The sequence below is a fragment of the Podarcis pityusensis genome (assembly GCF_964106645.2).
Source record: "Podarcis pityusensis genome assembly, chromosome: 9".
NCBI classification, from domain to species: domain Eukaryota; kingdom Metazoa; phylum Chordata; class Lepidosauria; order Squamata; family Lacertidae; genus Podarcis; species Podarcis pityusensis.
In genome coordinates, this window is record NC_138034.1 from 41663868 (window position 1) to 41676214 (window position 12347).

At 40.1% G+C, this 12347-nt stretch overlaps 1 protein-coding gene across 4 annotated transcripts in view; it reads left to right on the top strand.

Moving 5' to 3' along the window:
* The window catches only part of INPP4B (inositol polyphosphate-4-phosphatase type II B), a gene marked incomplete at its 5' end in the record, with an annotated part of 263750 nt that overhangs the window by 221869 nt on the left and 29534 nt on the right, over nt 1-12347 (top strand). For all 4 annotated transcript variants that reach the window (XM_081021869.1, XM_081021870.1, XM_081021868.1 and 1 more), the window contains 3 exons: nt 6295-6467; nt 8434-8557; nt 10635-10752. In XM_081021869.1, coding sequence (XP_080877995.1) covers nt 6295-6467; nt 8434-8557; nt 10635-10752 — 415 coding nt within the window. The remainder of the gene's footprint in view (nt 1-6294; nt 6468-8433; nt 8558-10634; nt 10753-12347) is intronic.

Genomic DNA, 12347 nt, shown 5'->3' on the forward strand with positions numbered 1-12347 from the left:
TTGCAAAATAATAGGTGCTTGACAGGACCGGATTGTGTGCTGTGACATGGCTGCTAATAGGGCCAGTGCAATCTTAGGCTGCATTAACAGAAGCATAGTATCCAGATCATGAGAAGTAAGGGTTACACTCCATTCTGCTGTTCACACCCCATCTGGAGTCTTGTATCCAGTTCTGGATGCCACACCTGAGAACAGATGCTGACCAACAGGAACATGTCCAGAGGATGGTGATCAGAATGGAGATGGGGATGGAAACCAAGTCCTGTGAGAAGTAGTTGAAAGAGGTGGACTTGCTTAGCCAAGAGAAGCTTAAGGGGAGATTCAATCATGGTCTTCAAATATCTGAAGGGCTCTCATGCAAAAGGTGGAGCAAAGTTGTTTTCTTTCGAGGGGGGCAGAAAATCTGAAGGCAAACAGATCTTGGCTCAACATTGGAAGAGATTTTATAGCAGTATGAGTGGTTTGACAGTGGAATAAACATGTCTTGGGAAGGTGATGGACTCTCCTTTACCTCATATAAGCTAAGGTTGGACAGTCACCTGTGTGAGATGCTGCACTTGCATGCTGCATTGTAGAGCCTACATTGAGGAGCAAGTTGGAATAGTCCCTTTCTAACTTTTGAGTACCAGGAGATACCCCTGCTGTTTCTTCCATTCTCCATGCTGGCCTCTTTTTCCATGCCATCTGTGTCAGCCAGAAGATATGCAGGAGGAGGAGAATGGTGGCAACCATGAATAATATCTAGCTAATAGGTAGGGATGGTTCTAGACCAGTTGTGCTTCCAACTGTGCCTCATACCCATAACATCCAAATGAGGGTTCCAGAAACGAAGCATTTAGACCAGCGGTTCTCAACCTGTGGGTCCCCAGATGTTGTTGGACTACAACTCCCATCATCCCTGAGCTCTGGCCTTGCTAGCTAGGAGTAATGGGAGTTTTAGTTCAACAACATCTGGGGACCCACAGGTTGAGAAAGGCTGATTTAGACAGTGCCATAATGATTACACAGACAAATCTTCCATTGTTTCATTTCATTTTTATCTGACTCTTTCACCCAAAGCATGGATGCTACAATAATCCTTAAGGTTCAAATTGTGATCCAGGAATTGCAATTCCACTGGGGTGTACAAGTATTTTTAAATAATAATATTTTTTTTAAAAAACCCACTCTATGCTAAACCATACTCAGTTTGTTTTCTGCTGATAGGAGACATTCTTGGTGGCTGGATGTTGTAATATCTTGACATGCTGCTCAGAAAGAAAAGCTAGATGTGATGCTATGTAAAGCACTTTGCAGAATCTTGGAGAATTGTATAGAGAGGCTGAGAAGAACTGTAGTGAAACTGAGAACCTTTCATCTCATTGAGCCATCAGTCCTTAGAAATACTTTTACTCTAGATATGAAATTGACAAGGAACTTCAGACCTCTTGTCAGTTTCACCTCTACGGTGAAAAGGTTCCCCGTGACTACTTGACACTTATTGCAGCTCCTTGCAGCTTTCCCCCATACGTCTCCTTGATGAAGCAAGATGTTTTATGTTATGCAAAGGCTGCAAAGAGCAGCAGCAAAACTCACAGTGAAGGGATTCCCCCCCCAGATCCACTGTGGAAGTGAAAGAAAGTTTGACAGCTCACTGATCTCTGCAGCCTTTGCATGGGGGCTGTAGATGATGTTCAGTTACCCTGAAGTGAACTTGCGTGGTGGCTAACAGCTGAATGTGCACCTGTTTCTTGAGCAAGATGGAGATCCATTGAGAGCCAGCATGATAAAATGGATATTGGAAAACATGAGTAAGATGTTCTTCACATTCCTAATTCAAAGGGCCCCCAAATGCTGTAAAGTTTCAGGATAATGCCTCGAAGCTGCTCTCCCAGTTGAATTCCTCCTTGAAGTTCTACAAGAGCAAATATAATGACAATTAATGTAATAAAATAAGCTAATAAAAATAATAAACTACAGTGCTACGCAGAAGGGCAACTCAGTCCCTGAATGTACGAAGTGCAGTCCAAATATTGGAGAAGACATTAATCCATTCCAAAGAGCTTAGGTAATGGGTCCTTAACTAGAATTACATTCATGAAGCAAATGGTTAATTGACTCTGTATTGTATGAATAATCCTGAGCTATGAGGCTTTTATAAATAAAACCTTTTGGTTTAGTATGTAATGTCTAATTATACTGTATTGAATTTTATTCAAGCTTCTTAGAACTCCAGGGTTTGCCTCACTTGCTTAAATGTGGCATTAATCAAGAAGCACCATCTTCTCCATATCTTTGACCTATTTAATTTCTCAGCTGGTGACTAGCCATGTTGGCAGTATTCACAATGAAGTGAACAAAAGATTGTGACAAAGATGGGATGAAATTAAGCATATTCCACTGGCTTATGCTACCTTTTTTCTGATCCCTGTTACTAAAGAAAGGTGGTTGTTTTCCGTTTTGATGTTGGTTATATACCATTATTTATGTAAAAAGTGGTGATATTGTGAGGCAGCTCTCCTGTAAAAAAAAATTATTTGTGAATGCAACATAAGAATGTCTGCACATTCCTTTAAATCCAAGTTATGTAGGTGCACTAGATATCAGGTAGGTAATTGTTCATATGTTTACATATTGTTATAAAGGACAGACTACCCCATGATAACTTATGAGGCCCACTTGGTCCTGTCTGGGTCATCAGCTGAACAGAGAGAAAAGGAAGGACGGAAAGCATTATGCAGTAGAGCCTTAAATACCATTGCAACAGAACAACCTGTTCTTAAAGGTCTGCAGTTGCAACTCTTTCCTCTTCAGAAAGATCTGTTGTAGTAAGTGAAAAATACTCCAGTTGCTTGAAATTTCGAGGGCTGCTGTTTGCACCTTTGCTGCAAATCTTGCTGAAGAGAAAGTACAAAGTCTTTTGTATTCCCTTCCCCCAGCAAAGCAGAGAGGTAAGGCTCAACTTGTATACCTTGCAAATATGCAAAAAAGGAGAGGTTATTACTGTATTTTGCAATTGCATGCACGTAATTTTCAGTATGCAGTTGCAGAGCTGAGAGGCAGGTGTCCTCTGCTGCTTCAGAGAACTGCAGGTTATATTGCGCAGCATAGGCTATTTTACTTGAACCATCTGGAGTTGTTTGCTTTTCAGGTCATGATCCTGCTTTCTGCTTTTGGCACACTGAGGCTTTGCTATAGGTTGCTGTCAAAGGTGGGAGAGGATGCTTGGCTGTTGTGCCTTTGGGCTCTTAAGTACACCTGTGAGCATTGCCTCAAAGCTCCATCTTCAGATGCTACAAGGAAATGGCACAGGTCAATTTCCTGTGTGTTTCTTTTCATCCAGTATAATAGCAGAAAAGGATTTGTGCAGATCCCTTCCTGTAAAAGGGCGGTAGTGCATTTGATGCCTAAGCATCCCTTCAGAATATTGGAAACGCCAGTATCATTGAATTAAGTAGGCTAAGTTAGATGTCATTAAAATCAGTGAGGCAAGTTAGCCATGACTTTGTTCAATTGGACCTAAGTTTAACTAATGTAATCTGGACTGAGCCCACCGGGGGGCTCTAAAATGGTGTACACATTACCATGTGCTGTAGCTCCAGTACACTCCCATTGCCATTGTTTGAAACCATGTACACAGGATGCTAGCCACAATCCACATATTTCCTTTAGCTTCTTGAGGAATACTGTTGCTTGATGTGTTTTCCTTCAAACCAACTTCCAACTTTGAAAATTTAAGCCACATTCACTTCGCAGTTAAGCTGAGGTGTGTACATTTGACCCAGCTGTTCATGCATTTGTGGCAGCTTCATGACTAGGAGTTGGGGGGCAGACGTTACAGGTAATTTGCATTAGGCGAAGACATCTCTGGCCTCTCTCTGGTGTGTACAGCAACATGTAAATGCAACTTGAAATGCAGTGGGGGAAAACATTTTGAGCTGGTTTTTGTGTACATAGCCTAGGAAACCCGGTTTAATTGAATAATAACTGATTATATGTTGGTGTTTCAGGCTTATTAAGTGGCTCCACCTACTGGAGATAAAACATAACAGTGGAAAAACTAATCAAAATTTCCATGCAAAGCGTTTGGATGGCTTACATAAATAATTGAATTTCACTTAACATTGTATTAGGCTGCCAAGATATTAAAATGCATTATCGTCAGTATCACTGTATTGCTATCACAACATGAATATATTACATATTATATTAAGACAGAACTCTATGCTCTTGAGACTTTTGGGGAAATCCTCAATATAAAATATTGCAGTGTTCGTAAGTATTCTGAAACACATACCTTCAATATGTTCTATACATTTGTACTATAATAAGTACTTGTGATGCTAATGTAAGATAGATGTAGGTTGAGGTCAAATGTGGTATAGCAGAGTCTAACACTTTCCAAACCTCTAGCAGTTACAGTTGAATTTGCAGTTCATTTTTAGAATACTGAAATCATGAGTTTTGCTTAGATGCTAAATTAGCTGTGCTATATAATAGCTTGGTGGTTTCAGGATTTGTTAGGAACCTAATTTTAAGCAAATGCTCTTTGCCGTCAGTTACAAAGATGGAATGAACAATTAAGTAAATGTATGGTATGGTAGGTCATACAATAAACTTTGTCGTTATCAGTGGGAACCGACAGAGGAAGGGGGGGAAAGAGCCCAGGATACTGTGAGAATCACAAAAGCACCAAAGGATGCTAAATCTGCTACAGTTGTAAAAAAAAAGGAAAGAAAAAAGGCAATGTTTGCATTAGGAAAAATGTTTCTAGTAAGGAACAATCTGTATCTTTGTTCAAAGGCAAAAATGAGGTCACACCTGGGTTCTTATTTCCACTTTTCATCACACCTGTTAATTCAAACTCTGAATTAAAAATGAATTCAAATTGGGAACAGATGAAAAATAGAGTTATCTATAGTGATTAAAGGAGTAGAAATTAACTTGGGGAAAAATATGGAAGCACTCTACAGATATATTGTAGAAATTAACATCATGGGAAAGGTTTGATGCCATCAGCCATAGTATCCTTCTGGAGCAGCTGTCCAAGTTAGAAGTGGGTGGCACCGCTTTGCAGTGGTTCAATTCCTACTTGAATGAATGTTTCCAGAGGGTGATGTTTGGGGAGTGTTTTTTGGCTCCATGGAGCCTTCAATGTGGGTTAGATTTTATCCCCTATACTGTTTAATGTCTACATGAAACCACTGAGTGGGGTTATCCAGAATTTTGGAGTGTTGTCAGCAATATGCTGATGACACAGAGCTCTACCTCTCCTTTACATCTGCAGGTGAGGCAGTGGATGTGCTGGACCGTTGTCTTGTATTGGTAATGGGCTGGATGAGAGCGAACCAACTGAAGCTCAAACCAGATAAGACTGAGGCACTGGTAGTGGGCAGTTCCCTAGACCAGATGGGTGGTAGGTTGCCTGCTCTTGATGGGGTTATACTCCCTCTGAAGGAGCAGGTACGTAGCTTGGGGATGTTCCTGGATCCATGGCTGTTGCTTGAGGCTCAGGTGGCCCCGCTGTGCCCCTGGCTGGACAGGGATAGCCAAATGTCTGCCATCTATGCAATGGCAGCCTCTAGGTTAGATTACTGCAATATGTAGGCTGGCTGAAAGGCCTCACAGACATGTTGTGGGTGGTGGTGGAGGATGTAAAGGGAATGAATTGCCTTTAAGCTGCGTTGGCAATGTACAGTTGTTGTAACCCCTTGTAAAATTGTTCACAAATAAGAATAAATTGGCAATCCGCCCCCCGCCCCCATGAATGTCAGAAAGTGAATTTGTCATATGTCAAGCTGCTGATTAACTGTTTCCTCTCAAAGCCAGGAGGAGGTTTGTGTTCTCTAGTATACATCCATAGGTTGTTGGGTTTTGGTTTTTTTTTTCTTTTACTACATGCAATCACTCGATAAAGAAATCAATATGTTGCACTTCCTTAGCTTGACTAGAAGATCAGAGTATCATAACTATTTCGCTCAGTTGACCAAGCATTTCATTTATTTTGTTTTCCAGCTTTGATTTCCTCTCAGGCTGCTGTTACTTTGGGAAGTTCATTTAATTGCATCAACTAGGCTATGAACAACAAGTTGATTTTTGTGGATGTGGTGTTGTATTTAGAATGCAGGGATGAGCTGAGCTAATAATCTCATGCACCAGAAACAGCAGTGTGTGAGAGGAACTGCTGCAGGCACCTGACCATAGCTTAGTGTGCGTGCACAAAGAGAAAGGATTACATCCACTGATTTTTCTGCTTTGAAAAGGAGATTTTTCTCTACCTTGATCACCATTCTTGATCTCCCTCCTTTGTTACAGGTGACTGGTATGAACAACTTTATCCACTCACAGTTACGCTGAAGGACTGTATTGGAGAGGTGGTGACCAGGGCAAGGCAATCAATGTCTTTTGTTCTGCTTCAGGAGCTTGCATGTAGCTTGCCACAATGCTTAATGCTGACCCTAAGAAGAGATATTGTCTTCAGTCAAGCAGTAGGTGCTTCTTCCATTTCATAAACTTACTTGTTTTGTTTTGTTGCAGAGCTGTCGACTTAAACCGTGCCAGGTTTAACTGAGGGAGGCTTTCATTTTATTTTTGAAAAACAACTTAGCCTCCTAGAGTATAAAGGCATGTGGCTATCCCAGTGAATGGTATTCTGCCCATAGCATACAGTGGAAAAGTAGATCAGTCCTTTTCTGTCTCTACAAAAGTTGCCTTAGTGCTGCAGTACTCCACTGAGACACCAAAGGACAAGTCTCCATCTTACTACTTGTGACTCAGTCACATTTGGAAGGTGTTTGGCAAACTGCTGCTCTCTGGACCTTTTACTGCATGTTTTCAGATGCTCAAGGGCCATTCAGATATACCAGAAAATACACTATTAATCCATGGTGCAAGTACAGGAGATTGTCTTGGATGTTTCTGCCAGTGCTTCTGAAGCCACCTCTCAGATGTTTGGTGGTGCCTCCAACCATGTCCTGATAGTAGAACACAACAGGTTTTACACAAGATCTACCCAAGCAGTCTCCAGCTGCTGTTATCATTATTGTAGGCAATGCCTTAGCAAAGACGACACCTCTATGCCACAGAAGTGGAAGCTTTCCACACTGTTGGAAAATGCATTTTAATTCAGACTACCCTTTCATGATGAACACATTTTCAGCTCCACAGGCCCTTCCGCAGGGAACAACAAAAATGTGCAAACTGTTTTGTCAATAATGCAAAATCCAATTACCCGTTTTAGTCATTAATGTAAGATATTCCACATAATATAAAAATATGGAAGCATAATACTTCCACGTTTTAAAAAGGAAATATGGTCTTCATCTGAACAGTCATGAAGTGCCATGCACTATGGTGCAATGGTGTTCTGCCCATTCACAAGGGGGCTTTTTGGCTTCCCCTTCCAGCAGCAGTTGGTGTTCCTTTGGAGCAGCATATAATGAGACATTAGGAGCCTCCCATGACTGCACAGATGTGCTTTTCTGCTCATGCCCAGAGGACTTTGGATCCGGGACAACAGTAACACAGTGCAAAGATGGATATGTTTCCCTTTTTCACGTCTAAACAAATGGTTTTGGTATTTTAAAATGAGATATTAAGTGCAGAACTTGTATGTTTCCATGTTTTTACAGTAATGTCATACCTGTTCTTTGTGGAAATATACATATATAATGCCATAATCATTAATTAATAATGTGAAGATGTGCCTGGTGAATCTACAGACCTGATTCATTCCTAAGTTGGATCATAGGAATGTGAGCAGATAAATAGATGTTTTACAAGCCAGGAGTGTAGTTTCAAGTTACACTATGCAACAAAATGAACAAATGTGTTGCTTTTGGAAACATAAAATCATCTCTTATGGGATATGGTTGCGCTTATACACTTATTTAGAAAACATGGTTTCAGTGGAAGGTGCAGAACAGGGGGAAAAGCACAAACTGGAGATTTGATTTCGAAAACATGAAATCAAGAAAAGTTAAATTAGTCAATTTTATCTAGTGGCAGGATAATGGTCCATTGCTCAGTGGGAGGCTTTTAATAATCCAAATATTCACTCTCTTTCCTACTGTTTGCTCATCTTCTCCTTTCAATGGCTAAATTCATATTATAAGGACAGGCTGCGCACCAAAACAACTAGCTAGGTTTGATTCCTTCAGATCTCTGGAATGGCTATGATCTGTGTCAATGCCTTATTATTCAATAAAATATATGCTTGATCTAAAAGCTCTTAGGGTGTTTTTAATCTGTGATGTTTCTTCTGTAGTACTATTTGAGAATAAATGCTTTAGACATATTTTTCCAACATTCAGCTTCACAGACAAAAGAGTGGGACTTTGTTCATGCTGAATTTGTGTTATTAATGCTGAGTGAATTTTGTAAATGACTCTTGTTATCTTTCTTTCTTTCTAATATAATTGGTATCTGTTTATTTGGTTATTGTCATTACTCTAGCTTGCTGGATTGGTCTGTGGGTTTATAATCAAATTGCACTCCAGTTTGCGGGATCAAGGCTTCCTGCAGCAGCTTCATACAGTCGGGCTAATTGTTCAGTATGAAGGACTCCTCAGTACATATAGTAAGTGTTACACTCAGATGGCTACATTAAAGTGTTCTAAAAAAGCTAAGAAGAATAGACAAGAGCTCTTGGTGAGGAGATCTTGGCAGTTTTGCTCCTCCCTAGTTGTCCTGCTCCTGTGGTGAGCTAAACCATAGCTTTGTTTAAGACAGAGCTTTCCAAACTCTGTGTCACGACACGTTAGTGTGTAAGTATGTCGCATGAATGCTCCCCAAGCTCCTCCCAGGGCCGGAAAGGTGTTAGTTTAAGCTCCAGTTTGCTAGTAAAACTGATTTACTGTGTTGTGAAATGATGCACGCCTTAAAAAGTGTGTCACCAACATGAAAAGTTTGGAAAGCTCTGGTTTACGGTGATGTCCAAACCCAGGCTTATGGTTTAGTTCTCTCCAGACAAACCAAGAGCCACAGACCATTGGACTAACTTCTGTTATTGTTCATGGTTAGTCTACAGAGAACTAAACCATGAACCTGGGTTCAGATTGCACTCTTAAAACAAGCAATGGGGTTGCTCAGCATAGCAGCAGAATGACAGTGGAAGGGAGCAAAGTAGCTGCTATCTCTCCCTCTAGAAATCTGCATGTTCAAGCTATGCCAAGCCATGGTTTGGTTTATTGTGATATGCGGACCAGGCCATTTTGGTATTTCTGATGTGTGTGTGTGTGTGTGTGTGTGTGTGTGTATATATATATATATATATATATATATTGTGGATATTCTCAGCTATGTTTATTTGGAAGTATAAGATCTAGCAGCAGAATGGATGACTGAATAAACATATTTAGTACTATATTGATTATTTTATTTCAGAAGACCGTTGAAGGTTGAATATTGTATGTGCTGTGTTTTCTATTAACTTGGATCCAAACAGCTTCCAATCCAAACAGTGATTATTTTTTTCTTCTATTTGCCACTGCAACTGTGGCCCTTCACACCACATCCCATGCCATTTGAAAGAGCTCCCTTGACTCTCAAGAGCAGCTTTCTTGGGAGTACAAGGGGGTGGGATTATGGAAACCAAACTCAATTTTCCCCCTCTGGCTCCAGCCAGTGTGTTTTAACTGGTCTAGATAGACTGATACCAGTATAAAAAGACACTATATATGTTGTTGTTGTTTTTCCATTTGTAAGCCATACTTTCAGGTTATGTGTTGGGATATAAATATCTGAGTGTTACTATTCCAAGTACTTTACCATTTTATCTTGCTGATCAGAACTACTGTGTTAGGAGGGTTCTAGGCTACTAGTGTTACAGATGCAAACTGTGGCTGAATGATGTACAGTATAAACATGCATCGTGGAGCTACTACCAATTTTGCATGACAAACTGCCTAGATTTGCTAGACCCGAGTCTATCGCACTATCCATTGACTTAAACTTGCTTACTATTTCAAAAGCATTAATAATTCCCCACTTTTGCTTTACAACCGAACTAGGAGTGCCCTGATGAATAAACTATGGGTGACATCCAAAAATGTGACAGCAGACTTCTCCCCTCCCCCAATCTGCTCCAGGGAGCTTCTCAACTTTCCAGACCACTGGTGGTTGGACACTGTTAGATTTCACTTTGTGTTTGCTTCTGTGAATAAGCATCCTTAACAGGCAAACAAAATGGAAATACTATAATCAGCTCCATGAAAAGAGCAGTCGATAACTGCATAAGCTCTTGCATAATTAAATCTATTGTCTATGTGACTGGCTTTTGCATCATAACACTTGTGGTTACATCCGTTGTTCTGGATAAAAAACTTCTTATGGATAATCCTATATGTGAAATATCCATCAGTAATTCAGACCTGCAATTCATACACGTGATGCTGGCTTTGTGGGAAAGCAGAAATATCCATGGAAGGTACAGGGCAGATTTTACATAGTCCTAATCAAAATTTAAAAAATTGGAACAGGCATATTTGTGCAGATACATGGTCAACGTGGAAATAACAGATTAACATATGACATTGACTCTGAAGCTTAGGAACTCTTTTCTTACATGTTGTTAAAATTGAAATAGACCAGTTAGAGCTTGTCTGTAATATTTTTCTTTTCATTCTATTTCGTAATTTAATTTTCATTCTCTGAAGGTGAAGAAATTGGAATGCTAGAAGATATGGCTGTGGGAATATCAGATTTACAAAAAGTCATGTTTAAAATAACTGAAGCCAAATCAGATGACCTCTTGCCTATTATAACTGGAAGGCGGTGAGTGTTATCTGTTTCCTGAAACTAAGGCATAACATTATGCTGCGCCAGAAAAATCAAATGGAAACTCATCTAATGCTTTTTCTAGCTGCTCTGCAAATGTATTTGTGTAACTATGATTTGTAACAAATGGACAGAACGGGGAATAAATGCCCTGAAGAGGCTTGTAAAGATAATAGTCTTGTGGAATATATCAGTATTTGTGAGAGAAATAGATAATTGTATAAAGCACTGCCACTCTCCTCTGGTGTTGAAATCCTTGCATATTTGTTGAATAATGGCATTTTGTTACCAGCTTTTTGTCTGTGCATACAAAACACCCTTCACACAGAAGTGTAAGAGAACTTTTTTTTTAAGTTACTTTCCCAAGAGAGTTGGGAGTGTTTATGTCAAAACACCCACCCACACAGGGTTGCTACCACTAGCCAATCCTGCCAACTCCTTTGCCAAGCACCCTTGCCCAACACCTGGGCAACCTTTACACCTGACCAACCAACCCTCCCTTTACACCTCATGCGCCTGCTCACCCCCTCCTCCCCACACAGCTTACACCAAACCCATTTTAAATGATAGGGGCGGTGCTTCAGGGTGCAGTTTCCTGAGGCACCTCCCCCTCCATGAAACCTTCCTGCACCCATGTTTAACTGAGCGTGGGTGCTTCACAGAGTAGATTAGCAAACTGCTTTGTGAAATGCCTCTCCCTCCATTAAACAGCTTGCCTGTGCTGCCTGCCACTCTGTTGTCGTGCTGGAGTTTGTGTGGCCACCATGATGTGGCTTTGTGAACAGCAGTGCTACAACAGCCTTTCGTTTTTGTATACAAGGGAAGGTGTTTTTCAGTTGAAGCCTTGCCATCCCATTGAAACCTTGTGTAATATTCTTAGTAGTTAATTGGCTGTGCTTGAATGATAACAAACAGTGACTGAGAGCCTAGGAATTCTGGCTGCTTAACGGCTGCCTTGTTTGGTTTTGTTTTTAAAATCAGCCTCTTGCATTTATCTTGACCATCTTAAAATGTCATTGAAATAATAATACATTCAATCCCATCTATACATTCCTGTTTGCAAGGCTGGGTAAACAAGATTATTAGGCCTGTTTTCTTGGCAGCAATGGATAGAATTAGTTCTATATAAGTATTAGCAATATGCCTATCCTAGAGAAAAGAGAGACCAAACATTGAGATGTTTATAATGACAATATCAGTGTGAATGCTAGCCAGAGTCAGGGAACCTGTGGTGATACAAAGCTCTTTAGAACTTACTTTTTGTCAAGTAGGATAAAATAACCTAAGCAAAAAGTACTTAACAAATATGTCAGTCGAAAACATTAATGAGTAACAAAATTTATATTTTTTAAAAGAAAAAGAAAAGAAAAGCAAAACCTATGCATCATCCAGAACTGCGTATGTAAATACACAGATACCATCACTTAAGTGCATAGGATAAATATAGGTTTATCTTCCCTGGCAGGATGACATTTTTATGTTGAGACTTCAATCTTTAGTATTTCTCTAACAAATTTTGACTTTGTACAGTTTTCCTCTCTGGAAATGTCCCACCTGCTTCTGGCAGTATTTCACTTTGACACCAGATTCCC